At 42.3% G+C, this 27,258-nt stretch overlaps 1 protein-coding gene across 6 annotated transcripts in view; it reads right to left on the bottom strand.

Annotated features, from left to right (window-relative positions):
- pip5k1ca (phosphatidylinositol-4-phosphate 5-kinase, type I, gamma a) overlaps nucleotides 1–26,430 on the bottom strand; it is a 47,097-nt gene extending 20,667 nt beyond the window's left edge. For 4 of the 6 annotated variants that reach the window (XM_084548680.1, XM_084548677.1, XM_084548678.1 and 1 more), the window contains exons 1-5: nucleotides 26,107–26,430; nucleotides 8,026–8,057; nucleotides 7,184–7,270; nucleotides 6,636–6,998; nucleotides 3,471–3,623 (exon numbers count right to left, since the gene is read on the bottom strand). In XM_084548680.1, coding sequence (XP_084404806.1) covers nucleotides 3,471–3,623; nucleotides 6,636–6,998; nucleotides 7,184–7,270; nucleotides 8,026–8,057; nucleotides 26,107–26,239 — 768 coding nt within the window. In that variant the 5' untranslated portion in view covers nucleotides 26,240–26,430. The remainder of the gene's footprint in view (nucleotides 1–3,470; nucleotides 3,624–6,635; nucleotides 6,999–7,183; nucleotides 7,271–8,025; nucleotides 8,058–26,106) is intronic. The other 2 variants (XM_084548681.1, XM_084548682.1) reach the window with 1 other exon arrangement.
- Nucleotides 26,431–27,258: the final 828 nt, after the last annotated feature.

The following is a 27,258-nucleotide window of genomic DNA, read 5'->3' as shown; positions in this document are numbered from 1 at the left end:
GTACCATGTTTAGCTGACGGGATGAGGTTTTGATGCTGGAATGCAGTTTTGATTTGTCTCCAGACATGAACCTCTCATTTAAACCAAATAATTCTACTTTGGTTTCATCCATCCACAAAACATTTTCTCAATGATCTTCTGGCTTGTCCACATGATGCTTAGAAAACTGCAGATTGGTAGAAATGCTCCTTTTGGAGAACAGTGTCTTTGTCCTTGACACCCTGCCATATACACCATGGTTGTTCAGTGATCTCCTGATGGTGGATTCATGAACATTAACATTAGACAATGCAAGAGAGGCCTTTAGTTGTTTAGAAGTTACTCTGGCCCTTCGTGACCTCTCAGACTATTATGCGGCTTGCACATAATCGTTGTTGATCGACCACGCCTGTGGAGGTTGTCAGTTGTCTTGAATCTCCTCACAATGTGTCTGACTGTGGATTTAGAGATAGTTCTGTAACCTTTTCCTGTTTGATAATCATCAAAAACTCTTCGTCTGGGATCCTCAGAAAACGTCTTTGTCTGAGCCATCATACACTTCCATAAACATGTGTTGTCAAGATCAGACTGTGACATGCCCCCAATCTTTTTTAACAAGAAAGTTTCATTACACTGATTGGAAACAATTCTGAACAAATGAACTCATTTAATTCATTTCAAGGCCAAGATAATAGATAATTTGGCCTTGAAATTAACTTGAGGTGCACTTTTCTTTTTTTGATTGGGTTCTCTTTGTCTAATGTCGGGACTTGGATGAAAATCTGCTGATGTTTTGAGACATTTTTATGCAGAAATGTGGAAAATTGTGAGACGTGCAAATACTTTTAATACCACTCTCTCTCTCTCTCTCTCTCTCTGCACTCATTTCTCTAATGGGACTGAGCTGGCCGAGGTCCCATGGCACTGTATATTTGTGTTGTTTACTATATTTTGATGTTAATCAGCAAAGTCAGCGTTGAGTATGATTGAACTTTATTGACTTGTGCTGATTATGAATGTAGCTGTATTATTTATCTGCTAAATTTTGCTTACACAAACTTGAACACAATGGAAATCTCAGTTGTTCAGTTTTATAGGGCTCGTAAACCGACTGCTTACAACTTGCATATGCACTGGAATGCTGTGCCATACTAGCCATCGGCATCTGCTCTAGTCTTTGTTGTTGAGATCTTGTCTGAAACACAACAGATGTTGCCGAGACATTTTTACTGAGTCTCTATTGAAAGAATTACAACACGTCTGACACGTCTTCAGGTTCAGGCCTTTTTCTCTCATTCTCAGCATTCCTGTCATAACTGGGTTTGGGCTTAAACACTGCAACGCTTCGACATATTCCATACCAATCGACGTCATCAATGGCACCAACGACTTGTTGCAGCTCTAGTGACTTTTTTGTTTCATGGTGCAATTTACAGATACCTCTTAACTGATTAACAAAAAAGAAACACTATCAATAATGGAATAAATGTTATGCAACTGATTAAAATATTTCAAATTGAATTTTGGATTTATTATATTAACAACACCAAACACAATGAAGTGCAACAGAGATGGATTAAACAACTTTTAAGATGGCACCAATCACAATAACAACACTGAGGCAAACTAAGATGAACATTTTAAAAAGTATTTCAACAACTACGCGTGATTCTGCCTTTCCTCCATACAGGGCTCTCCTCTCTATCACCAATCTGAACAAATGAGGTTAGTCAGACTGGGTGCTCAGTGAAAAACCTGCTTTGACCTTGGGACCAGGGCCAGCTCAGTCCCATTAGAGAAATGAGTGCAGAGAGAGAGAGAGAGAGATAGAGAGAGAGATAGAGAGATAGGTGATCCAGAGCATTTGGGAGCGACTACAAGAGAAGAATGAGAGGGATCAGACAGAAGAGAGATGGAGGATGCATGCGGAAGTGCGGCTAAAAAGGCTCTGCACTTGGTGAATGACCTTCACATGAGAGAAGCTGTTAGAGCAGTGAAATCAAAAGACAAAAGACAGAGTGAGAGAGAGAGAGAGAGAGAGAGAGAGAGCGAGCACAGAGAGAAAGAGCATCCTCAGCCCACAGCCACACACGACCCTTCTGTCAATGTTACGAGGGCAGAGCAGTGACGAGCCAACAACACCGACACGTGAGGGAGAGGAGGGAGAGGAGGGAGAGGAGGGAGAGGAGAGGGATGGATAATAAATACGAGCAAGAACGGAAGGCAGGAGAGAGGATGGATTAAAACACGAGGACAGAGCCAGAGATAAGGGAGGGAGAGTGAGAGGACATTAAGATGTCAGGGGAGAATAGAAAGAAGAGGCATACTGTATAATAGAAGGGCAAACACACAGAGGGGAGACAAGTGTCAGCATGGAGTCGGTTACATCACTGTGGTCTGCATGGTGCCCAGAGCCAGACTCTTTAAAGCAGCACACAACCATCAGCCAGCCAGCTGCAGAAGACATGTGGAGCTCCACCAATGACTGCCTACCTGCTGACTGTCAACGTGTTACGTTCAAATGCAGAGAAACTTATAATTTGAAGACTACATTTAGTAGTATTTCACGTATGAGTCTGCAAAACTGTTTTCCTTGCTCCACTTGCTCCAGCCTGGGGCTACTGCCGCTCCATGCGAGCCTGAATCTCACTGCTTTCATTAAACCGCCCGCTTAGACCCAATCGCACCTGTGAAAACGCCTCAGAGCACGACCGAGACGATGGAAAAGGTCACGGTAAATGTGCTGAGCCTTTAACGTCCCTACGTGATTAAATGAATTCCTGCAGTGGTCTTTGCCCGCAGCACATGAATAAACACAAGGCTGAGGGCCGTGAACCTGAGATGCTCGACTGGTAGCATGGACATACATGGAGCTGTTGCTGGTTGACTTCATTCAGAATGAGCCTGCAGAATGTGGAGGGGGTGCTGTTGGTGAACGTCACGCTCTGTTAGGCTTAAGAACAGCACATCCGGCTACCGAGGTGCACCACCAGTCTCTTGTGAAACGGCGCAGCCAGAGGTTTCAGTCAGAGATGATAAGTCTGTTGTGTCTGCTTTATATAAAAGGATGTCGAGCTTTGAGGAGAGACTATAGTCTTATATAAACCTAAAAGCGCGTAATAGATATCAACAACATAAGAGTGGTCAGCACTTAAATGAAAGTGTGATGGATGAATGTGTGCAGCGGCCTCTGAGAGGCTTCTCCGCCCTTTCTCCAGCATCAGCAAATCTGTATGCCTTGACGCCTGGACAGTACTGGCTTACTGTTATATTTGTACGCACGTGTGATGCCTAATATGAAGCTGATAAAAGGGTCAAAGAAGAAAAAAACAAGTCTAGGTCAACAGCTGAAATGTGCCAGCAGCTTATTTGACCTTTAAACTACATTAAAACTCCGTTGAGCACATTTTCCTCAAATGACTCCCACTTTAGAATCGCCATTAAAGGTCTCCCTCCCACTCATGTTTTGACTGCACACACATTTCTCTCACCATGTAGTATCCAGGCAGCAGTTTCTGTAAGAATTCAGCCTCCTTGTGCATCACAGTCTTGATGATGAACTCGTCGTCCTTCGTAAGGTAGAAGACTGAACCGCTGGCTCCGGGGTTGGACAGCTCGATCAGGGGCTCATTACACAGGGAGTACTGCGGGAACACAGAAACAAAGGTTTAGTGACCAAAATGATGGAAACCTTGAAGTGGAATAGCATGGAAAAAACACTGTGCAAAGCAGATTGGTAAATACAATCTAAATAAAGAGTCTAACTATTTTTTTTTAGCTTACAATCGTTTGCATTTGGGATATTATATGTATTACAGCATGCTGAATGAGCTATTAGGAGTTATATTCATGTACAGACTGCACTACTTTTAACCAAACTGCAACTTCCAAAGATAAAATAAATGTTTTCTGTGGTTTCAAAGGGACATGAAGATCTAATGATTTCAATAAACACAGAAGATGATGATAAAAAAGTATAAGTCTTACTGGTACTGTGACTGTGTACATCGTATCTGTTTGTTCCGATTTTAACTGAGTTATGACTCTGATAACAAGTAGCTTACGTTCTTTAATTGCTTCCATAAGCTGTGTGTCACAGCCACAATCCACACCAACTGTGGATTTCTTTGAGCTTCCCAAATCACACAGTACATGCGGCACCTCCCCTTCAGCCCTTAGACTTTGAAAACCTCTTTTTAGATTGTAGTTCACGTAAATGTCACCAAAGAAAAGAAAAACATGAGTAAAAAAAAAAAGTCACTCAATATAAGACTCTTGTGATATCTTCCTGTCAACAGCACGTTAACGGAGCATAGCACTCTGACTGCAGCTGTCTTAGATCAAAATCTGTGAGTGAGGAGTTGCCTGCAGAGCTGACGATCATTTCAGAAACACTGAACATCCAACACAAACAGGAGCCTGCTGAGACACGCGCGCTGTGAAACAGAGTCGGAGTTTTGATATAAATAAAATATATCGTCCACACTGAGAGAATCATCATGTAGAGACATGAAAAAACAACAAGTGTGGATAGAAGTACAGCATATGGTGGAGTAGCACACACACACACACGAGTTAGACTCACTGAGATTAAAACACGCACGTTTAGTTTTCATTGCCATAGCTTTGCTGTGTAATAAACTGCAGGAGATTTACTGCATCAGTTAATAACAGCAGAGAAAATTCTCTGCGAGGTCCCAACCACCTGAACCGAGCTGGAGAGTCTGCCTTATCATATCATGTACTTCTTCTGTTTCCTGTAAAAATCGTCTTTTTAGATGATCGGCTCAGCTAATCGACACATTATGTCCTTTCTTTCTCTACGGCAACATATAACCTCTGCTCACATTTCAAACATTCTTCTGAGGAGAGCCTGATGTTTACCTTCATGCCTTTTTTTCTAAACAGGATTGGAGAAAAATGTCAAGAATGTTGTGGCTGACTTGAAACCGTAACATGCAGAGAAACAAACACCCATCCACCCATTATCCATTAAAGGATCGTGGCTGGGATGGAACCTGTTCCAGATGTTCTTGAGCGAGAAGTAGGGTACACCCTGGGCGGGTTGCTAGTCTCACAGGGTTAACAGAGAAAGATAAACAACTATTCACACTGACACGCACACCTACGGACAATCTGGGATCACCAATTAACCTAACAAACATGTTTTGGACGGTGGGAGGAAGACGGAGCACCGGGAGACCACCCACGCAAACAAACAGGCGCATATAAAAGTCGAGCTGGAGGCTCTCGTTATGTCCACACAGAGAAGCTTAATTTAACTGACAGAAAAGTATTTTTGTAGATGTGATGGACCTTTAATAAACAGCACAGCTACATAGACTATTCACCTGCTGCCTATACTTTAAAGAGTAAACATGACTACTGCAGCTGTTTTAGTGTCTTGGAACAAGCCACTGCAAAGAAGACAGCTCCCTTAGTTAAACTACAAATGTATGTTATATTGTTTGTATAGAGCTGCAGCAATTAGACAAGTCTACTAGAAGACTAACTCTAATTTTAGATATAGATATATAAATACATGTAGGTTTTGTGCTACTGGTGAACTATTTTAATAAATCACCTCTGGCTGTGGGAAATCATTTGTCTGCATTTTAAACAAAACAACAAATGAGGGACATCATCAGATAATTTAAAATGTTGTTAGCTATGCATGTGTCTAAATAGTATGATCTCTCCTGGTAATCTCTGTAAAGAGCAACAAACAGCAACAACAGCTTCAGCTTTCTGAGAACGGACATCGGCTGGACTGCTCAGAGCTTCGTCTGAGCAGTTATCACGCTGTCTGTGGACAGCCAGTGAAATATCAATGAGACACATGTGTATGTATCATTTCCTCCATTAGTTATACAACAAATCATAGTTTGGCTGTCATCTGTTGCTTGTTTCCTTATGCAAGTGTGGGGCAGTGGCGAGGCCTGGCAGCAGCTTTGAAAGAGTTTTTGTTTCCTTCTCAAAACCCTGGCTACACCCAAGGCAGCGTGTGTAAACATAAATGAGAATATAATGCAGCTCTTGTAACGATGCTCCTCCCAAATGTGTCCAGAAGTTTGGTGTGGACATACAGTGATGAGGTGCCATGGTCTGTCTGAGAGAGGTTAGTAGGCATGGTGTGGTGTTTCTACGTGGTTGGAGTACTGATGCATTAAAGATAAGTGCACATGGAGCATGCATAAACACTGACTAAGCAGGGTATGTATGCGCAGCTAGACTGCTCAGGGCTGTCCATTGAATCATGCAGCCTCCAGGTTCTCCACACTGATGGGGAGAGACAAGCGGCAGAGCTCCTTTTTTTTTTAAAGCCATCCTCTCTGCTCTCTCTGAAGTGGTCTCTCATGATTTCTTGTTCTCATTCCTCCCCTCTTGTCTCTCTTACAACATCACACTTTTCATCCACAGGTCTCATCTTTAGAATTTAAAGTCAATTTATGTCTGTCTTCACATGTTCCTGTTCAGTTTTTCTGTTCCTCCTTCCAAGTTTCTTTTTATTGCTCCCTGTTCATGTTTATCTTTCTGATTTGAGCTGATACTGTGGTTAATAATTTGGTTTCCAACATAGCCAGCTCAACACATCATTTCCAACAATCATTTAAAACTTAAATGAATTAATCTAGGGACACAGAGTGAACTCTTACCAGGTAGTCATCTGGCCTGATGCCAAACAGTTCTCTGAAGTAGCGGAAGGCCACAGGAGCGTATGTTTTAAAGCGGAAGTCCGGGAAATGATGGGCCGGAGTGAGGTTGCTCCCTTCACTAGAGTGAGAAAAATCAGTCGATAAAAACATCCACTCTACCAACAACAACACACATTCATAGCACAGGTTTCCAATTAAGAGCATTAGTTTTTTGTTTAGGTGCATTAGTGACCTGGGGAAAAAGATGCTCTCCACCACGTAGAAGTCCTGCATCAACACGTCTCTCTCGGGCTTGGAGCTCAGGTTGCCCACTGTGTAACCGATGCCCAGCTGGATGGCACCTTTCAAGGCTGATGATGTGGTCTACAGAGGGGAGGGAGTGGAGGAAGACAGGAGACATAGTGAATGAAATATTGCCTTTAAAAAAACAACCTGGCTTGAGCAACAGGACATAACCATCATCGTGGTTTCTCTCTAGAGATATTCTCCGTGAAAAAGTCTCCACATGTTTAGAAGTAGGAAACACATGACAGTGCTTTCCACAGTACCTTCTTGTAAGTAGTTTCGCCTGATGCATCCACCCCTCTGTGGCCAATCTTCTTCCCCTGACCAGGCTGGCCTGAAGATGAGGCCATCTGATGAGACGGAGAAAAACAGACTAGTGTGTTACAGGGACAGGACTGCACATCAACAGCAATCCTTTAAATATTAAAGACTAAGGAGTGACTCAGTGCCAACGTATGAGAGCGATTTCAAGCTCTGACGGTTCACTGAGCAGGTGTTCATTCATTTTGAAGCACTTTTGCTAATCAGCGAAAATGTAACTTCTTAAACAATCAAAGTCAAACTGTGCACAGCATTACACCTGACTGCGTGCTTCGTAATGTAATCTGATTCAGAAAACACTTTTAATAGTAGAACCTACGCTGAATGATTTAAATATGTAAATGTAATGTGATATGTAAATGTGAATACTCGATGATGCTGTTAAGTAGTGTTCATTGAACTTTTCAGTTTAATCTGGCCTTTCAGTAGAATTAAATACTCTGCAGACTCCAATTAAATAGATTGTTCAATACTTTAAAAGGTTCGCTTTAACGTAGTGTACAGTACATCCCAGATGAATGGGATTTACCAAATTAAAAGGATTAAGATCACGAGCCAAGTGGTTCAGCAAAGTCAAAGAATACAATGCTTAATACTTGAACTGTATTGAAACTGTAAGAACTGTCTGGTATATATGTAGAGGTGGGGGACATTTATCCTAGTGTAAATACACTAGGATCCTTAAATGAACCCTTTATGGTACACTTTTTGACGCTAAAACTAAAGAGGCCCAAACAGAGACGCCCAACTGAGCAGATGATCACCGAGACGGATGGTAGCTCACCTCTGTGATGAAGGCTTTCTTAGCTGCAGCATCTGAAAGAAAGAAAAAGAAAAAATACTGTGAGATGGCTGAGTTAGTGGCTCTGTGATGGAGACGCTCCAATACTCAGCATCGTTAGTGGTTTCTGTGACAAAGATGAATCCCAAAGGGTGACCAACATTATGTAATAACAGTGTCAAAGACAAGCAGGGCAACGTCAGGAAACAGTAACATCAGCGATGCTGGCACCAAGTCCATTTAAAGCCCTGTATGGTGTATAGTACCATGTTTGTGACTGAATGCATTTTATTGTTGTGACAGCAGCAAGCAGCAAACTCAGGTGCTGAAAGATGAAGCCAACATGGCTAGAATGACCAAAGTGAGTTCATTTACAAATTTACAGACTGGTAAATTAAATTTACCACTAAAGACAACTGTATTTTTATATTTAACCAGTTCAATTATATTAAGGATTAAAGTTATGTATAATTAAAGGTGTAGGTGATTTGAGTGACAGGTGGAGGTGGGTGCCCTAACCCTCACGCTAACCCTGCCAGCTGTTAACCTTGGCATCACCCATCAACCTCAGCCTCACTCATGCTCCACCTTTTTGCTCGTGTTTCAGTTAGCTGGGAGTTGGACGGGCTTAGACACTGTAAAGATAGAAGACACAGAAGACAGAGCCTCTACATAGCTTTTCATGAAACATCGGGTGATGTGATGTCAATCTTGATATGCATCAGACATAGTGACGGGCTTTACAAGTCTCAACAGGTTAAAATCTCCTCACATAGTAACTACCAAATACTAACAGCACACATTACAACCTCAGAAGCAGAGCACTCTTACATCTGCTACGTTACGACCATTACTAGTCTAATAACAGGATGAAGGCAGCAGAGAAAGGCAATCAGAGAACTGTTTTCAGCAGGGATCCCTGAAATAGAAGCATAATTATAGACATATAACACTCAGCATGATAATGGAGAAAAGGGCACGCAGGGCATGAAAGAGAGAACACAAAATGAGCAAGTGGAAGAGTGGACTGAAGATGGAGAGTGGATGAGAGACGTCTGATTAATTCCCTCCCTGTCATCATCGAAACAACTACCAGCCACCCAGATGGTGGAATTTATGAAGAAACAGCAGCAAAACCGTCTGACTGCTGAGAATAAATAAATCAAGAGACAAATATCACAGACGAACCAGACTGTTTAAAATATTTAGAAACTGTCGGACACCGGATGAAGAATCAAGATTTTCCTGAATGCACTGGTTTCACTTAAGATTCAACAGCTTCCATATAGCCGAGACATCCTGTGGGTCCCTCGATGTTTATGAGTAAGTTTGAAGGTTTGATTTAGGTGGCTAGGAATGAAACTAACCCTTTTGTACAAGCTTTAGGGTGTATTCACACCTGCCTTGTTTAGTTCGATTAAAACGAACTCAAGTTCGTTTCCTTGCTTGGTTCGGACCTTTTTGACTGGTGTGAATACAATCACTCGAACTCTGGTGCGGACCAAACAAGCGGACCGAGACCCAGCTGAGGAGGTGGTCTCGGAGCGGTTCCTACCGAACCCTGGTGCGGTTCCTTTATGGTGTGAAAGCAGCCGGACCTCGATCCGACCCAAGTTGCAAAAATCTACCTTTTTGGATTTGACGAGCTCCCGTAGTTTCCCGGAGTTTTCGCGCATTATGGGAAATGTAGGATAGCCCAGTGACACACACAACAGAGAGAGACACGTGAAGCAAACAAACGCAGGTAGGTTAGGTAGAGATGAGCCGTTGCAAAATAACGAGCATGATATGGTTAAACTCATGTTGCATCAAACGGTCTTGACGCTCGAGCACAAGCTGTAAGTTTATAAACCATATTGCTAGTATAATAACAAGTAGACCTACAGTACGCAAAGTCTCCATTGTAGCCTATTTACGTGGGACATTTGGCTTCCTTCTTTACCCCGCCTATACGTTTACCAGCCAATGGCTGAACGACCTTAGCACATGTGTTTTTGTTTATAAATTCTGGTCCGGTTGCAATTAATCACAGTGTGAAAGCGAACCGCACTAAAAAAAAAAAAAAGAAAAAAATGATTGGTCCGGACCAAAGCAAGTGAACTAACGGACCTTCCTGGTGTGAATACGCCCTTAGACTTAAATTAATTCAAAATCACTGGTGCAAAAGTGTAAAAGACTGGCAGCCAGCTCAGGGACCAAAATATATATCACTGAGGTACATGTTTGACTTGGCATGTTGTGTTTGTTAAAAAATGAATCTGGAATTTGTGTATTTGAATGTTCAGATAAGATAAAAATGTAAAACGAGAGGAACATTGTGTATATATCTTGAACTTCTACATTTAGTTTACTTCCATTTCTCTTCTCGTGCACTGGTTCTCTCGGCTGAACAGTGAATTAGTTCTAACTTCTGCCACAGATTCAACATGCTGAATTTTCTGAAAGCCACCAAAAACCTTCAGACTAATGCCAACGGTGAAGAACACACTCACCGACAGCCCAGCTCAGACAAACGGCCGACCGCCAGCTTAGTGTGGAATACAGCCGTTATTAATGCTACTGATTACACATCTGTTTTTCTGATCAAAATGCCTCCATTAAGAGTAATGTTTTGACCAGATTCCTCTGTTTTTCACATGTCACGGTAACTGAGGATGGCACGAGACGCTAATCACTTTACCTCGTTAGTCAATCAAACTCACACAGTGCATAGCATGACGCCTGACTCCTCGGTTTGTAATGTAATCTGGTCTGGAAAAAGCTTTAAGAATAGAAGCTGCACGGGGTGTTTCAGATCTCACCAGACATAAACAACTCAGAGTAATGATTGATGAGCTTTTCGGTTTAAATTACAAATGCCTCCATTAAGAGTGGTGTTGGTGATTGCTCTGTTTTCAGGCAAAGTGTCTTTATGAAAGCGTTCAAGACATGCGTTATTACTGTGAACAATTCAGGCTAAATAAGGATGGAGGGAGACTGAAGATGACTGTCGATCTGGGTTTCTTGGAGACTTCTTCCTCCAACGCTGTGATTCACTGTGTCCCTCACTAGCTGAGACAATAACAGCCAACCTAGTGTATATAACCCAGTGTCACTCAGGAGCGGGAATATATTCTCGCAGCTTGACTCTGTATTTGCAGATGACCTGATAGTCAGCCTCTCAGTCTCTGTGCGCCTGTCAGCCCTGCCTCTCGTGGATGCCCACGTGACTGAGCCACAGAATAGCCAGTTTGCCTCCCCTCCTCCTGCTCCATCTCGCTATCTCTCTCCCTCTGTCCCACACATATTCACAATGGGATGAGCAAACCAATCGTGCCAATAGAGCTCCCTGCAAGCTGGAACATCAAGGGAGAAAAACATGAGGGAAAAAATGACAACAACACGCTGATGAAGGAATGTTTGCAATGCAGATAATTTAAGAGGAGGCTCTCCTGCTTTTCTACCGTGCCTATTCATTTGTGACTATGCGCGCATGCATGTGACTGGCTGGCTTAGTGTCATCTTCCCATACGTGTGAGTGAATGCCGTACATTTTACTACAGCCGCTTCTCTTTCTTTCTGCATGTCTGCACCTGTTAGGGCAGCCCTTAGAGTATACAGGGATATGGGTGTGTGTAGTGACCGAGCACGCATGAGTCTGGCTGTGTGTCCAAACGTGTGCTCCCTGCTTGATTCAGAGCACCGTGACAGTTTTAACAGCAACACAGGCCAATTTGGATCCATGTAGTGCAGTTTGATGGCTGACAAGTTGCTATCAATATTCTGCTCAGGCCGTGCATCAAGCAACAGTCTGACTGTGAAGTATTTATGAGGCTTTTTGCAACGTGTTGTTGTGTGAATGGTTGTATGTCTAGATGGTGGACTGTAGAAACTGAACTGCCCTTCAGGGATTAATAAAGCTTTCTGTATTCTGTATTAAACCTCACCAAAACCTTTTTACTAAATCAAAATGTGACATGTTGTTCTCACTTATTGATTTTTATCTACATAACCCCAGTTCTCAACGACATAAAGTAAACCCAAACAAGCCATTACTAACGAATGAAATGTGTTAAAGTGGATCACATTCAGCTATTTAGTTGACTGAAATGTTAATTATATTGTGATTATGAGCAACTAATTCTAGTACCAAAACTGTCTAAAAAGCGTCTTCAGCAATGAATACACGACAATGTCATTTGTGTCATCATCTCTCTATGCACCTTTAACAGGAACCCTTGTGGTTCAGTGTTAAGAGGCTGCAGAATGAGGACATGAGGAAAAATGAGTCCTTCACCATAATGCTGCGGCAAGCTGTAGAGTTCTTCAGGGGATGGAACAACAAACAGGCCCTTCCAAATAAATAGCTTCGAGCTGGAGCTGTTGCCTAGCTAGACTGCTTGGTTATGGCTTTCTTACAACCCTTAAGTGAGTGGTCCATTACCGGCTGGTGATAGCCATGTGAGGCAAAGTGAGACAGACACTTTTGTTCAATATCATGGCACAGCTTCAGCAATCCCTAGTTGTTGCCAGTCCATGTAGAAGCGTCCAAACAGTTAAACCACAGACAAGACCATCTATGTTTACTTCACAGAGCTTAGTTAATTCATTAAAATGGTACTGCATGTATCACAGCAGAGCATCCACTCAAGTCCACTCTGCCTATATACACTAACATCTGTTCAGATCACTCATTCTGAAACCCAAACAACATATACTCTACACTAATCAATGTTGGAGTTACACACTGGACAACAACAGTTATTTCTGTAATCAATAAAGTGTTTCCATAAAGCCTTCACAGTCCATTGTGTGATGATGAAATATCCTCATTCCAGCGCTCACTATTAAAATCCATCGTAGTTTGTTATGCTACAAGCTCCGCAGTAGTATACAAATGTCTGCAACACTAACACAGCCATATAAAAAGACATGCAAACACATGTTGAACTGATTCTTGTCCAAACTTGCTTAAAAGGATAGTGTAGCACCTGAAAAAACCCTGATATGGATGCCTTGGGTCCAGCACATGTGTGATATTGGTATCTTGATCTTAATTCTAGACATTTTCCAGATTTATAGCACTCTTCTATTAAAACCCTACGCAGTAATGAGACATTTACCTTAATAACCTGTATACTTTCTGGGTCCTGGTCTAGAGCAGTACACGGTAGATATATAAAGATATATCTGCTCCTGCCTCGTGCTTAGATTCCCTCACACGCACCCTTTTCCTCCCTCTTGTTTCCATGGTGCCCCAAAATGAGGTCAACCAGCGTTTTTATGACTAAGGCACGTGTGCCTGGAATCAACAGACAGATGCTGCCTTCCACGTGTTGTTAAATAGGGCATTAGTACAGCCACACAGAAGTATGTGATACAACTGACATGAACACAGACCAACCATAACATTGTCATTTCTGACAGGTGAAGAACACTGAGTATCTTGTTATCATGGCACCTGTCCTCAAGGCTGATGTGTTAGAAGCAGGACCATAAGAGGCCAAACAGCGATGGCTAGACAACTGGGTCAGAGCATCTTCAAAACTGGAGCATTTGTGGGATGTTCCTGGTCTTCAGTGGTCGATACTGATCAAAAGTGGTCCAAGGAAGAAAATGGCCACAGGGTCACAGATGGCCAAGGCTCAATGAGGCACAGGGAGAGCAAAGGCTGCCGCTTGCGGTCTGATCAAACAGACGAGCTACTGTAGCTCAAACTGCTTCAAAATGTCATGCGAATAGTACGCTGTCAGAACACATAGAGTATCACAGTTTGTTTTGTTTGGGGCTGTGTAGCTGCAGACCAGTCAGGGTGTCCATTGCTGACCCTGTCCACTGCTGAAAGAACCTACAATGGACATATGAGCAGCTGGACCACGGAGCAATGGAAGAAGGTGGCCTGGTCTAATCTGGTCTATCACGTTTTCTAATGCAACATGTCTGGGTGCCTATTTGTTGCTTATTTGGGGAGCATACAGCACCAGGAATGAAGGAACACACCCTTGCCATTACCAGGCGGTGATTTGTATCAAAGTAACATTCACATAAATATCAGGACCCAGGTTTCCCAGAAGAACATTACATCATAATGAGATCATCGATGTTATTCAGATCAGTTTCTGACTTCAAGGAAACACGCAAGAAAAAAAAAGCAAAATAGAACCAGCAGTTGAGTATTGACACAAAATTTCACAACAAATATCGACCAACTATATTACATACACTGATCAGCCATAACATTATGAAGTAAATAACATTGACCATCTTGTGACAATACAATGTTCTGCTGGGAAACTATTGGACTTGGCATTCATGTGGATGTTACTTAGATATGTAGCACCCACCTAGACCAGATTAGGCACCCGCTGGAACAAGCCTGATCCACAGAGCCCCCCCCCAACCCATAGGACCCAAAGGCCCCCACTAACAACATGCTGTTGCCAGACACCACAGGACAACCTCAGAAGGCCCATGTCCATTCTCTGATGAGTCACAACTGTTTTGGAGGCACAAGGGAGACCTGCACAATATTAGCTACATGGTCATAATGTTATGCCTGATTGGGGTATAACAAAACATCCAGATACTTGTGGTAGATTAGCGAATGTAAACAAAAGGAATCAACAACAGAGGTTTGTCTCTTGACTGTTCACACCACACACTGTAGCAGGCAGTGATGTATTTTACTGACAGATCTGTCTGACCCAGATCAATACTGGGACTCCCTGAGGAAGAGCTAAGTAAAGAGGCCGGCTCTGACATGATTGTTTGTTATCTCAGCAGGGGCTAAGTGATGGTGCTCCAGCAGATTGGCTGATTGTTGATTTTTTATGCAACAACAAAGCAGCATTTGATCATTGTGTCAAAGTGCCTGACCTGACCTACAGGTACTCCATCAACCTGTCACTTTTAAAAGAGCAGAAGAACCAACAAGACATCCTGCTCAGTACAGAGTGGAGTAAGCTACAGTCAGCTCTTGTGACAGTATTCTGCCTGGTGAACAAAGCTGTGGGTTTGTACCATCACCTCAAACAACAGCGTAAGGTTGTTTTAGAGGAGAGACCTATTTGTTCCCTCGTGTCCAGGATGCTGTAGGAGTTCAGACAGGCAGAGCCGCCTCAAGGGTCTCCATTTTTAGAATATGTTCGTACATGGTTAAACTCAGCCTAGTTCACTTCGCTCAGGAGTGTTATACAACAGTGAAGGCAAACTGATCCTAAATCAATGTCATGAGGCCGTTCCACCGTTGATCCATCCTCCGTCTCTAGCCTCAGCCCAGAATGAGTAAGTAGACAGACACTGTAAAAATAATTGAGTATCTCTGGAGGCACACTAGCATTATGAGTCTCCTCATGTCTTTGATAATATTCAGATTGTGATGTTTACTTGGCGCACACATGCAATGAGCTACAGGCCCAAGATGAGTCTGTGCAGGCCGTATTTTCAGCCACAGTGACATCTTCACCGGTCTCTGTCAACAGATGAGGATGACAGCAGGCTGTTTTATTGTTGCTCTGTGTAAACAAGATGTCTTACATTATTACCAGCAATGGAAAAGCAACAAATTATACACCTGGGGTTCAGTGGTTAACCTTTATATATATTTTTTTAAAGATATAGAAAACAACCTCTGACAAATAAATACTAAAGATGCATTTCCTGTTACAATCAGCAAAAGCCATTAAATTTAAATCAAACTCCACTCTATGTACGGTTATTAATGGCTGAAAATAGTAAAGTACACCTTTCCTAATTAGCTCTACACTGAATACATCTTGAAAAGTATAATTAGGCAAAAGGTAAAGTTTGTATTTCCTCTTAGTTGGCCATTCCTCCTCAAACAGCCACTTGGATGGCAATGCTTATAATTAAGGAGTCATCGACGTCTTAATGTTAATCTTTTCAAAGAGGCTTTAAATGTTCGCAATTACGGCACTCTGGCAAAATACCATCCTCACAGCTTATCCTCAGTGCTTCTGCATGCAAACACACTCAGGAGCCGACACAGCAGTGAAACATTCACTGTCAATTAGGCCAGCTACTCACTGACTTTGTAATATATTTGGTTTAACCCAGCTAAAGATACGCTATCAGAATTTAAACTGGTAAGATGGTGCCAGCACGCATCCACGACCTTCTCTCTACAACACACTCCCCTCGGCATTCTTTTGATTTACTGAACAACGTGGTGCGCACTGAGGGGAAAAAGCCGCTCTGTCCTCTGCTGTCAGTCTGCATCATACACTTTGTATAATACAGTGAATGCGCGTAGGGAGCGAGAAGCTGGAGAGGACAGCTTTTTACTATGCCAAGCCATGCGTCAGGATCAATAGCACCGGGCAAGGAAGCAGGCTTAATAAAAAGCTTCCCTGCTAAAGCTGTCTCAAAAAGCCTCCATCAGCCTCTGGCTAGATGACGAGGAATAGACACAGTCTGTTTATAAGAAAATAGAAATATGAGAATGTTTAGTCACCTAAGAAACCCTGAGAATTGCAGCATATATATCTAATAGTAACTCTTAGTTGGGAAAGTAATAGATACTATTTTTATAGCTGATTAAATGTTGTAGTTGCTTTATATAGAGTCGCCACAACATGAAATGATTTACTCAGTTCCCTTACATACTGAGTCATGAGTTGGGTCCGTTAGCCCAGCGGCTGCTCTGGTCAACCCTGAAATATCAGAACAAACATTTGCCACAGAAATTGACCCTCCAAGGACAGTGTACCCACATGGAAAAATGCAACTGCAGTTTCATGTGCCTTTAACTTTTCATCAGGAAAATCATCACTCTGACATGCTGGTGCACATTCACGTTGCCATGCTTACCCACTTAACACAGACATATTGCTTCTATAAACAATAATAGAAGAACTACAGTATAATTCCACTTAAGAGTCATTACTGCTTCACAGAAATCCTACCGTTGTTCAGTTTGCTTCCAGATCACAACTGAACTGCACCAGACTCCACTTGGAAGCAGACAGAGGCCGTCCTTTTCAAACATACTCGGTTAGTTTGCTTAGCCCGCATCAGGGATCGATGGACATTTAACACCAGAGTAAACAGACTGCATTAACCAGGCGGATGCACCAGGGTTTGTTTTAACCGTACCAAATAGGTTAGGTGGAAGCAGCATTAGTCTTGAACTTTTAAAGACAAGCAGTGACTGATGGAAGGTCACAGTCTTGCTCGCACCAATTATTTTCTTAAGATTACAATTATCAAAAAAACATTTTTGGACTCACTCTTTCAGAGCCAGGATTTGTTGTGGTTTACACTCAGAAAAAAAGGGTAGCAGACAGATAGCAGCCTAAATGCCATCCAGACCATGGTCACTATTGCTTTACTATCCATAATCCCAATCCTGTCTTCTCTCCAGGCTACGAGACTAACTGTCTGGATTATTGGGATAAGATGGCACTAATGCAGGGACAGGTGGAAGCTAAGAGACCGTCTGTCTCTTTTTCTGGGTTTCTGTTTTGGTGTGATTAATCATAAAAGTCAGTCTCTGCTAACACATCACAAAGACTGATTACTGAAAGACTGGTTGTATTTCTTTTACATGAGCAATTAAATTTCTATAACAAAATAATTATTCAGAAGAGAAACATCAATAAAACGCCACGTCTGCCAAAACTCTACATAGCCGTCCATAAAAAATTAAACCTTCAAAGTGACTAAGGGAAGGGGCTCTAATGACTGGCTCCAGTCTGAAACTCTGCTCCTTTTAGAAGAGCCAACGACAGTTAAATCTTAATTTCATACCGCGGATTGAACTAATAGAACAGGTGGGTATGAAAGTGTAATTTCTCCTTGGAGAGGCCTGAAAGCTCAGTGAACTTTGAAATGGAAATTCAAGGTGAGGGGATGCAAGAGAAGGGTGTGTGTATTAAAGGGTAATGTACGGTAGCTACAAAGCCGAGTCAAGCGTTAGCGGCAGGTTTTCAAACGAATCATAGTATCACACACACACACTTACACCACAAAAATTCAATAAAACACTCAGCTATGCAGACGTCTCCTTGCGTGTTAGTGAGAATCTGACGCTTACCACAGTGTGAGTCAATATGTGGACTGAGTCAGTCCAAACACAAAGTTGTAGTATTAGCATTTCTATGTAGATGAGTTCAATTGATATTTTATTCTGTATTCACATGGGGTCATGTTTTAAACGTTTTTATACTATTGGACTGACAGGTTCAGTAGTCCCGCAGGGAGGTTGAGCTACTCCTGGAGAAACAGACAGGGTTACAGCCCCCTGGTCTCTGGGCAAATCTAAAAGCAGCTCATTCCTTCCGGCAAAATGACACACACACTCTGTGTTCATACTCTTATGCAATTTCAGTATATTTTCATTACTGAGCTCCCAGATCAGAACTGAACTCGGTGATCCTTGCTGATCTTTGAAATACGATGGAAGCTGTGAGGCAGTAGAAAGAGGTCCTTTTACGGACAGAGGAGAAGAGAGGAGAGGAGAGGTAATAGTAATACATAACAGAAACAAACTAGGTGGTGATCAGCCTGGCTCCTATGCTGCTGTGTTACTGCTGAGAGCAGCACCTTCAGCAGCGGTGATGGTGACTCAGTATAGGGTAATCTGCTCTAACTACAGAAGGAACAGAGTTGCACAACAGCTCAGCTCACTGTCGCTCCTGTCGTATCATACCTGCACAGAAGAATCTACACAGACAGCAGCAGACTCAGCATCTTGGCTGAGTGCAGAGCTGAAACCCAGGCTTCATATAAAACTCTTGCGTCTCTTCTGAATGTGATATATGACAACAGATAAGAGCAAGCTGTTTTTCCTGCACATCTGCTGGTCACACAGTTGTCTCATAGTTAAATCTAAATGCTGTGTTGAACTGCATATAACCTGGCTTGCCCTTTTTTTTTTTTGTAGCAGACATCAGCCACAACTCAGACCACCTCTACAGGGTGCCATCTAAATAACAACACAGAGTACAGATGATCCAGCACAACTGGCAATTATTGCACACACCACTGGCGCCACTATGTTGTTTTGCACTCTATTCTTTACCTTTCTAGCTAAGCTCTGTCTCTTATGCTCAGTGTGAGACTGCACCACACGTGGAGAGATCATCTCCACAGCTGCTGTAGGTAAAGATGAATGCTTAAAGAAAAACTGAGAGAGAAACAGCAGCAGCCTTGGCCTTTTAATAAAATACAATGCAGCCAATAACGCAGCCCACAGTTGCTTATCTAGCGCCAAACTGTACAGAAAATAAATCCTTTTCTCCAGGCTGCCCACAGATTGTGGAAACACAATGGAAACAGGAGGAGAACCTGGAGAGGAGTGAAGGAAAGTATTGTTTTTTTCTGCATTGCAAGGAAAGTAATAATTACAAATTGATGGGATTTTTCTGTCGAGTCACAGCACTACCTTATTTCTGTGACACAGAGAGAGGGCTGGATTACAGACTCAAGAGCAGAGGAAAATTGCAATTAAGTTAAGCATATTAAAATATATTAAAACACAATTATATGGTTGAACCTCCACTCAGTCAACAATCTCAGAAAAAAGCTATTAAAATATGCTGAAACAGAAAGCTATTAAATAGCAACAGCAATGTAATATGTGATGAAGCATTAAATGATAGCAAAATCATTTGCCTAATTTTAAATGTCTTAAATCCTTACACATTATTTCTTATTAATAGGAAAGTGGAATAAACTGGAACAAACTGTTTCTCCATCACGTTTCCTCTCTGCATACCTGACCTTTTTCAGATAATTTTCTGTGCTTTGGTAAATCAGATAATAAACCACACTCACCACATCTCTTCTCATTGTTGTTCCTCATATAGTCATTAACGATAGTTTGTACTTATCCTCCTGCAGTTGCCATATTTTCTATTAACCAGTTCTATACTTTGGTTAACAGAAAATATGGCCTACTCTTCAGCGAGAACTAATGTTGAGATCTTGTAAAATTTATTACTGGTCAGCAGATGTATGCTAGCCTCACTAGCCGACGTAGGCAGACCCAAATGTTATCAGAATATGAGCCTCGTAACACGTCATTTGAATTTCATTATCGGTCTATTTCAATCGATAGAGAACAAAAAAGCTCTACATGCAAATGGATAGTCCTACAACCAATCAGAGCAACAAAGTACGTGATATTAAGTGATTTAGGCATTCTTGTTGACAACACCGTCAAGGCCCTTGTCCTTGTAGACTCACAGGTTATTGTGAAAGTACTGATCAACTATCAATTAACTAGATTTTAAATCCTAAATACAAATATGTTTGATATGAATTAGGGGAGACCCAGCTGAATCTGCGAGTGGAGAATCTGTAAAGCCTCATATTACCAGACAAGAGGATGGTCCAGACTGGATTTTTCTGCCAGTTGCCTGGAGGTATCAATAGGGGAGATAAATTGTGTGGGAGATAAAAACTCCTGTATTCCTGCAGCAGGGTTTTAATGTCGTGACGCACCATCAGTGAGCACGTATCTGTCTGTGGACCTACTTTTTCTAGTGTGTCCCGTACAGTCTTTGCTGTGTGTTCAAGTCCAACTTTCTGACCCAGGCAACGGTGACATCGCAGTCACCTTGGCTAAAACTAGGGTTAGACTGTGTTTAATGAATGATTATATTCTGCTCAGACTTTACAGTAACCTTGCATCTTTCTTCCACGCTGTAAGGCTCTGCATGCCATTCGCTTTGATGAGACTCAGACGGCAAATCATTTCTGACTGATTGTTCATTTGACCAAGAAAGCCAATTATGGTGCTATTTCTATTTCCTGGAAATGCTAGGGGATGTCCTGAAATGGCTTGTTTTTAAAGACCAATAAGTTCAAGTCTGAACTGAAACCTTATATGGTTATATGGAACCTGTTGTATCCCATTTTTCTCCAGACTTTTTTTTTTTTTTTTTTACCATTTCCTTGCTGTAAGAATCTCTGATAAACACTCTCCTTGAAAACAAAGAGTTACACTTTAATCTAACCATTTCACCTCTAATCTGAATACATGTTATTGTGAGGTGTTGTAGAAAGAAGAACAGAAGGCTGAGTGTTTAAACTAGTTAAAAAGATACGTGTTAAAGTTGATTAAAATGAGGACAACTGTCTAACAGTGGTTAGTAATTTAAATCAGCTGTCTGAACAGTTTCCCTGGCTGTTAGCTAAGCTTCGACTGGTTGAGACACTGAGTAAAAACTGCGCAGGTCTTCCAAATGACTTGCACACAAGCACTTTAACAAAAAACACGTACAACTGAAGTACCCACAGACACCACTCAAATGCTTTCTTGCACGAAAATAATCGCTTCTAATTCTGCGTGGGTGGTTCAGATCAGTTCGACAGCTCTCCGTGCTCTTGACTGACTGAGCTCGTGCTCCAGGTGCTGCTTATGAATTAATAACAGCCTGCACAGTGGGCGCGGTGACTCTCTTAATTGAAAACAGCAGGTCTTTGCCTTCGTTCCCCTCTGAGGGAAGCCGGTGCAGTATAACACCGCAGCCATGTAAGCGTGACACTGAGCCAGAGCTTCATTATAGCTGCAAAGTCTCCACAGCATAAAAAAATACAGCCAGTTTTCTATAACTCTGCCCTCTTTTCTCCTTTCTCGTCTGCTCAGTCATCCATCCAGCAGGTATTGCTCTGAAAATTAAAAACCACAGCCAAGCACAAGGACTGACAGCCGCAATACTCCTATTAAAAATAGCTACTAGTAGTACATCCCCCACTTGCAGACGCAATCAGCACCATGTAAGCTGTAACAGAACTGCGTCACTGTCTACGTAAAATAATGTGACATCAAATAACTTGGCAGTGGGTCAAAAAGACCCAAAACACACTGCCCCTCGAAAAGGCCAGGATCAGGATACAAACCGATCCTGGCAGGTACAGCCACAGAGGGAGAAGGAGAGGGCAGAGGGAGACTCTGCCGAAGGAAGAAGGAAGAAGCAGATGGATGGTTCCAAGATACACAGGAGGAAAGCCAACCTTTGTGCTTCCGTCAGCAGTTCTGACAGGCAATGCATAAAGTGGAGAACAGAAAAAAACGGGGAGCGAGGACGACTGACGGAGGTTGACAAATGAGCAGCTGAACCGAGGGAATCACTCACATAGGTGGAGATAGATGAGGCTCACTCAGGAGTGAGAAAGGAAAGGAAAGGAAAGGAAAGGAAATCCATGGTAAAAGTAAGAGGAGCTGAGTGTGTGAAGAAGGCAAAGCGAGATTAATGCTGTCGTGACGGTGAACTATAGGGACAAATTAAGACTGCCTGATGATGAGAAGCTCTGAATGGGACTAATACAGCTATTTAAAAGCCAGCTGTGACACATTATATTCACACTGCTGAGCTGCACAACATCCTGCAATTACACATACGCAGGATCTGACGTAAACCAAATGCTCATTTTGACTGTTTCACACGTGAACATTTACCATCCTCAGGAGCCAAGGAGAACCATCCCCGAATGTTCGCAGTTCACATTTTCATTCATTTTTATTGACGTGTTAACTATTATTGGAGTAGAGTGTAGCCCTACGAGAAAAAGCAGTGAAATAACTTCCCTCTCATAACGCTGCCATCAGATATTATGACACTTTTCAGCTGAGCTGCCTTTAAAGGACCTCCCCTTTAAGATCCTTCACTGGCAGATGCTACATGGTTGTTACAGTGTGATCCTCACATACCCCTCCCTGCTGCGGAGCTCATTAGACAAACTAGCTTAACCTATGAATGATTTGGATCACGGGAGGACACACGCAACTCTATCAGAGGTACAAAAATAAAGTCGGAAATGTAGGTTTTAATGTCGTTTAACAGCTGCTGGACACGTCCTGCCAGACTATCGTTGCCAGTGCCCCCTTCTACGCTGTGGTGTGCCGGGGAGGCAGCACTAAGAAGAAGGGCACCTCGCGGATGGACAAGCTGATACAGAAGACGGGCTCAGTGGTAGGGGCAGAGCTGGGGGCCCTGACGTCGGTGGCAGACTCAAGGACCTTGAACAAACTCCGGTCCATCGTGGACAATGTCCACCACCCTCTACACGACATCATACTCAGGCAGAGAAGCTCGTTCAGTGACAAACTGGTGTCTCTGTCCTACTCTGTCCTGTTGAGGAGGTTGTTTGTCCCTCAGGCCATAAGACTATACAACGCCTCCCTGTGAGGAAACATCTGGACTGTGGTCATTGCTGCCACTACTGTATTTTGTTTTACGTAGCATTATATATTTATATTATTATAAGTTAAATATCTTTCATATCTGTTTGTATGTAATGATGCTGCAGTCAGCAGTCTTTCTCCTCTATCCAATGAAATTACATAGAAATCACATCAAACACTGTATTTTGTCAGAAGATCATGGCTCAATAATGTATCTGCTTAACACCATTCGTCTGCACAAGACTTGTGTTTTCCATTCTACATTAAAAAAGGCACTGACTGAGCAGGCAAACACTCGTGAAATCACCCTATAAGCATGCTAGAAAAAAAAAGCACGTGCAGCCAAAGACACCTGGCTTCCATTTCCCCTCTGTGATAGAGCTAATCTCGACTAATAACCCTCGCCAGACAGTCCCTTTGATTCACGAGCCTGTTCTGTGTGGAAGCACTGAGCTCGGGTCAAAGTCAGCACCTCTCTCACCTGGAACAATGAAGACTGTGATGCACAGTAAATGAGGCCAGTGAATGAGACTCAAAAGCTGAACACACATCTAAAGGCAGCCACGTGTTAAATTTACACGCGTGTGCACATCCATTAGTACGCTTTAAAGTCCTCACTTAGCTAGGTTACGTAACATTATTTACACAGCAGCACACGACTCTACGCTGATGTTGCTTTCCAACTCAAGGACCGATATTACACACAGGTCTGTGGTTGCAAATATCCTCGATGTCAGCTTGATAACACAACTGTAATCAAAAAACTTCTTTAGAATGACAAATTAAAGGCGAGCCTGATGTTCTCACGCTGTTTCAACTAATCCTGAACAAACACAATCGTGCAGGTGTTGTCAACTAAAGGTTTGCCTCTACTGTAAGACCTCTAATTGGCAGTTCTTCTCCAGTTCAAGAAGAAAGCATCGTGTTCATCACACCAGTGTAAACACGCCTCACAGAGGACCTGCTGTCACATCAAATCCCACAAGAAATTGCGACAGACAACAAACGCCTTGTGCAGACTAATTTCGGCAACACAAAGAAAACAGACATATGGGAAAGTTTGCTTTTACATATGCTTCTCTATCTGCTTTGGTAATTTACAACAGTTAAATTAAATTTGACTGGTCCATAACCTTAGAAACAGTTTATCATAATGCCCTCATAGTTACGCACACAACTAAAGCAGCCTGTCACAAACAGTTAAGCATGCAACTCATAAAAATGTAGAGCAGAGTAATTCTGCTTTAATACAATGGCAGCTAGCTTTCACTGTTCACAAACAGGCCTAATTTTAACAGTGGCTGCCACTATTAGCTTCACACTTCAGTCTTTAGGCCAACGTGAGAATGCCTTCTCGTGAGGTTTTGATGTGGTGTGATGATCAGTTGCGACTGGTTTAACAAGTGAAGCAGCACCTTCAGCTACAATTTAGATGCACAGCTTGGACCAAGAAACCCAACCGTACCGAAGCGACCAAGAAACCTTTCAAATTGTCTCTCAAATTACTTAAACTAGAGAGCCTGAAAGATCTGAAAAGCATACGTTGGGCAATTTTTTTAGCATAAACATATAATATGAACAAGAATCTTGACACAAGTCTTCTTTAAATTTGATTTTAGCAAAGATACAGGAAGTGTTTAGTTACTATTGACTGGCTTGTGACAAATAGAGGTGTAAATGAAAAAAACAAAGCTTCTTTAGATTCTTGGTGCTGCTGTTGTTCATGTTTGGTAACTGTCACAGCTTATTGGGACACTTGAACAGAACAGAGCCATGTTAGTGTTATTAGGGACAGCTGTGCTTTTTTTCCACTATGACAAATCATATTCACTCAACTGCCAGTTCATTAGGTACACCAGCAAACATTAATGCATTCTGCTATTTCAGTCGTGCACTAAGTCTTAAGGCATGGCGTTGTAGCCGTTGATTCAAGTGTGTTTTCATTTCAGAGGTTGTGGTTTGTAGTACTGTTGAATTGAATCGTGTTGTACTGACACATGTTTCTATTATTTCAACAACTCCCTTGTAATCGGTGGGCTCGGCTAAATAACAGAAACACTTTAGTGCTTAATTCAAACCAGTTTAACAGCACCACAAAATACATCCTCCGAAATGACCACACAGTTGGACAACCACCTTTCTGACACTTTGACATAAACTGAAAATTGTAATTGTCATTAAGCTTAGATTTAGTGCAGATTAATTGCTATAATAGAATACAATTGTTTTCACTAATGTACCTAATAAACTGGCGACTGAGTGCATAAACCAAGGTTACTATAAAGAATAAAACGGTATCTACCCAAATAGTGGTCTTTAAATGCACTGCAGATAGATCTTTATTTCACAGAAGACAGTAAATAATATAATAAAATTTGTCTGAAATACATTTAGCTTGTTGTTCATGCTAGGCAACTGTCACAGCTTATAGGAGACACTTGAACACAACACAGCCATGTTAGTGTTATTAGAGACAGCTGTGCCTTTTTTTTCCACTATGACAAGACATGTATGTACCAATATGTGTTTTTTTTAATTTAAATAAAATATATTACAAACTGTGGGAGCGTGTTTAACTACTCGGTTGTGACAGCTACACCCAAGGCTGTTTATGCGAGCCAATTAAAAATGTTAACAGCTTTATTATGAGCCACATATCATGTCATGATGCACATCTATCTAGGTCTTTTGTAGTGTCTTTCTTACTGGCCAGTACTGCACATATACAAATGTATTACTCAGTATGGAGTACAGTATGTATAGTACCTACCTCCACCTGCCCCCTTCATCCACTCATCTTAGTTAGCTACTAGCCTAGCTTAACGGTTCCTTGCTAGCAAAGATGAGTCGGGACTTTGTGGTCAGCAGCAGCAGAGACACGGGTGGAGGAGGTGGGTGGAGGGACAGTGAAATAAGCAGTAAATAAAAGACTTATTGGATAAGTGGAAAAGTACCCATGTCTGCGGCGTCCATCCCGTAGCTAACTCCCACGACCGTGTCCGCATCATCGGATGCTGCGGCCATGGATAGAGGGCTCCCTTCCCTGGCCTCCGACAGCCCGACCGCTCCCTCGGCTGCTGCTTCCATTCAGCCTCCCGGAGGAAAAAACAGGCAAATGAAAGACCCACGGCGACGGCGCGATCCCGCTCAGATGAAGTCAGAAGCTGTCGTTTTGGTATTTAGCGATATTCAGAGGGATGAATGTGTGTTAGTTATCCGTGACGGTCCCTTCATCTGTGCGGTGTTTCCTCACGACGGCAGCAGAGTCCGCTCCTCTCCGTTCCTCCTAGGTCGACTGCACCGCACTTGCCGCTGCTCCCCGCTTTTGTGCTGATGGACTCCGTGGCGCCCTCTGCAGAGGACCCGGGGAACTGCAGTCAGCGGCTTAACGAGCCGGCTCGGGATCGATGGGCCGTGACTAGTTGCAGTGCATGTTTATGGCTTTTATGTCTTGTGATGAATCGACTTGTTCCTGTTACATGTTTTACTATATTTGTGGTTCAAATACTGTCATTTTATCTAAAATGTGGCAATTTTATTTGTGTTTTGATTGTAACTTCTCATCACAGGTGATATTTCTATAAATTGTCTGTGATTTTTCTTTTCGACCCTTATTAATCTAAATAGTTGTCAGTGGTCTGGAAACTCTCCAAAAAAATAAGAGATAAAATATTAATAACAGAGACAACCCTGAGCTAGTTTCCATCCCTTGAGCGAGAACCAAAACCCCCAAAACTGCACCCTGGGTGAAAGCCTGCCCACTGCTGGTCAGATATAGAACAAATTCCTTGTATGAGTATGCATACTGTACAACGATCAGGCATAACATTATGACCACCTTCCTAATGATGTGTAGGTCTCCCTTGTGCCTCCAAAACAGTTGTGGCTCATCAGAGAATGGACATGGGCCTTCTGAGGGTGTCCTGTGGAGTGTTGTTAGTGGAGACCTTTGAGTCCTGTGGGTTGAGGGGAGGGGTCTCTGTGGATTAGGCTTGTCACAGATACCACAGATCCCACAGATACTTAATCTAGTGAATTTGGAGGCTAGGTCAACACCTTGTGTTGTTTTATATATATATATATATATATATATATATATATATATA

The sequence above is a fragment of the Chelon labrosus genome, assembly GCF_963514085.1.
Source record: "Chelon labrosus genome assembly, chromosome: 7".
NCBI lineage: Eukaryota > Metazoa > Chordata > Actinopteri > Mugiliformes > Mugilidae > Chelon > Chelon labrosus.
The sequence above is the reverse complement of the archived record's forward strand: the minus strand, read 5'-3'. Positions and strand labels throughout refer to the sequence as shown.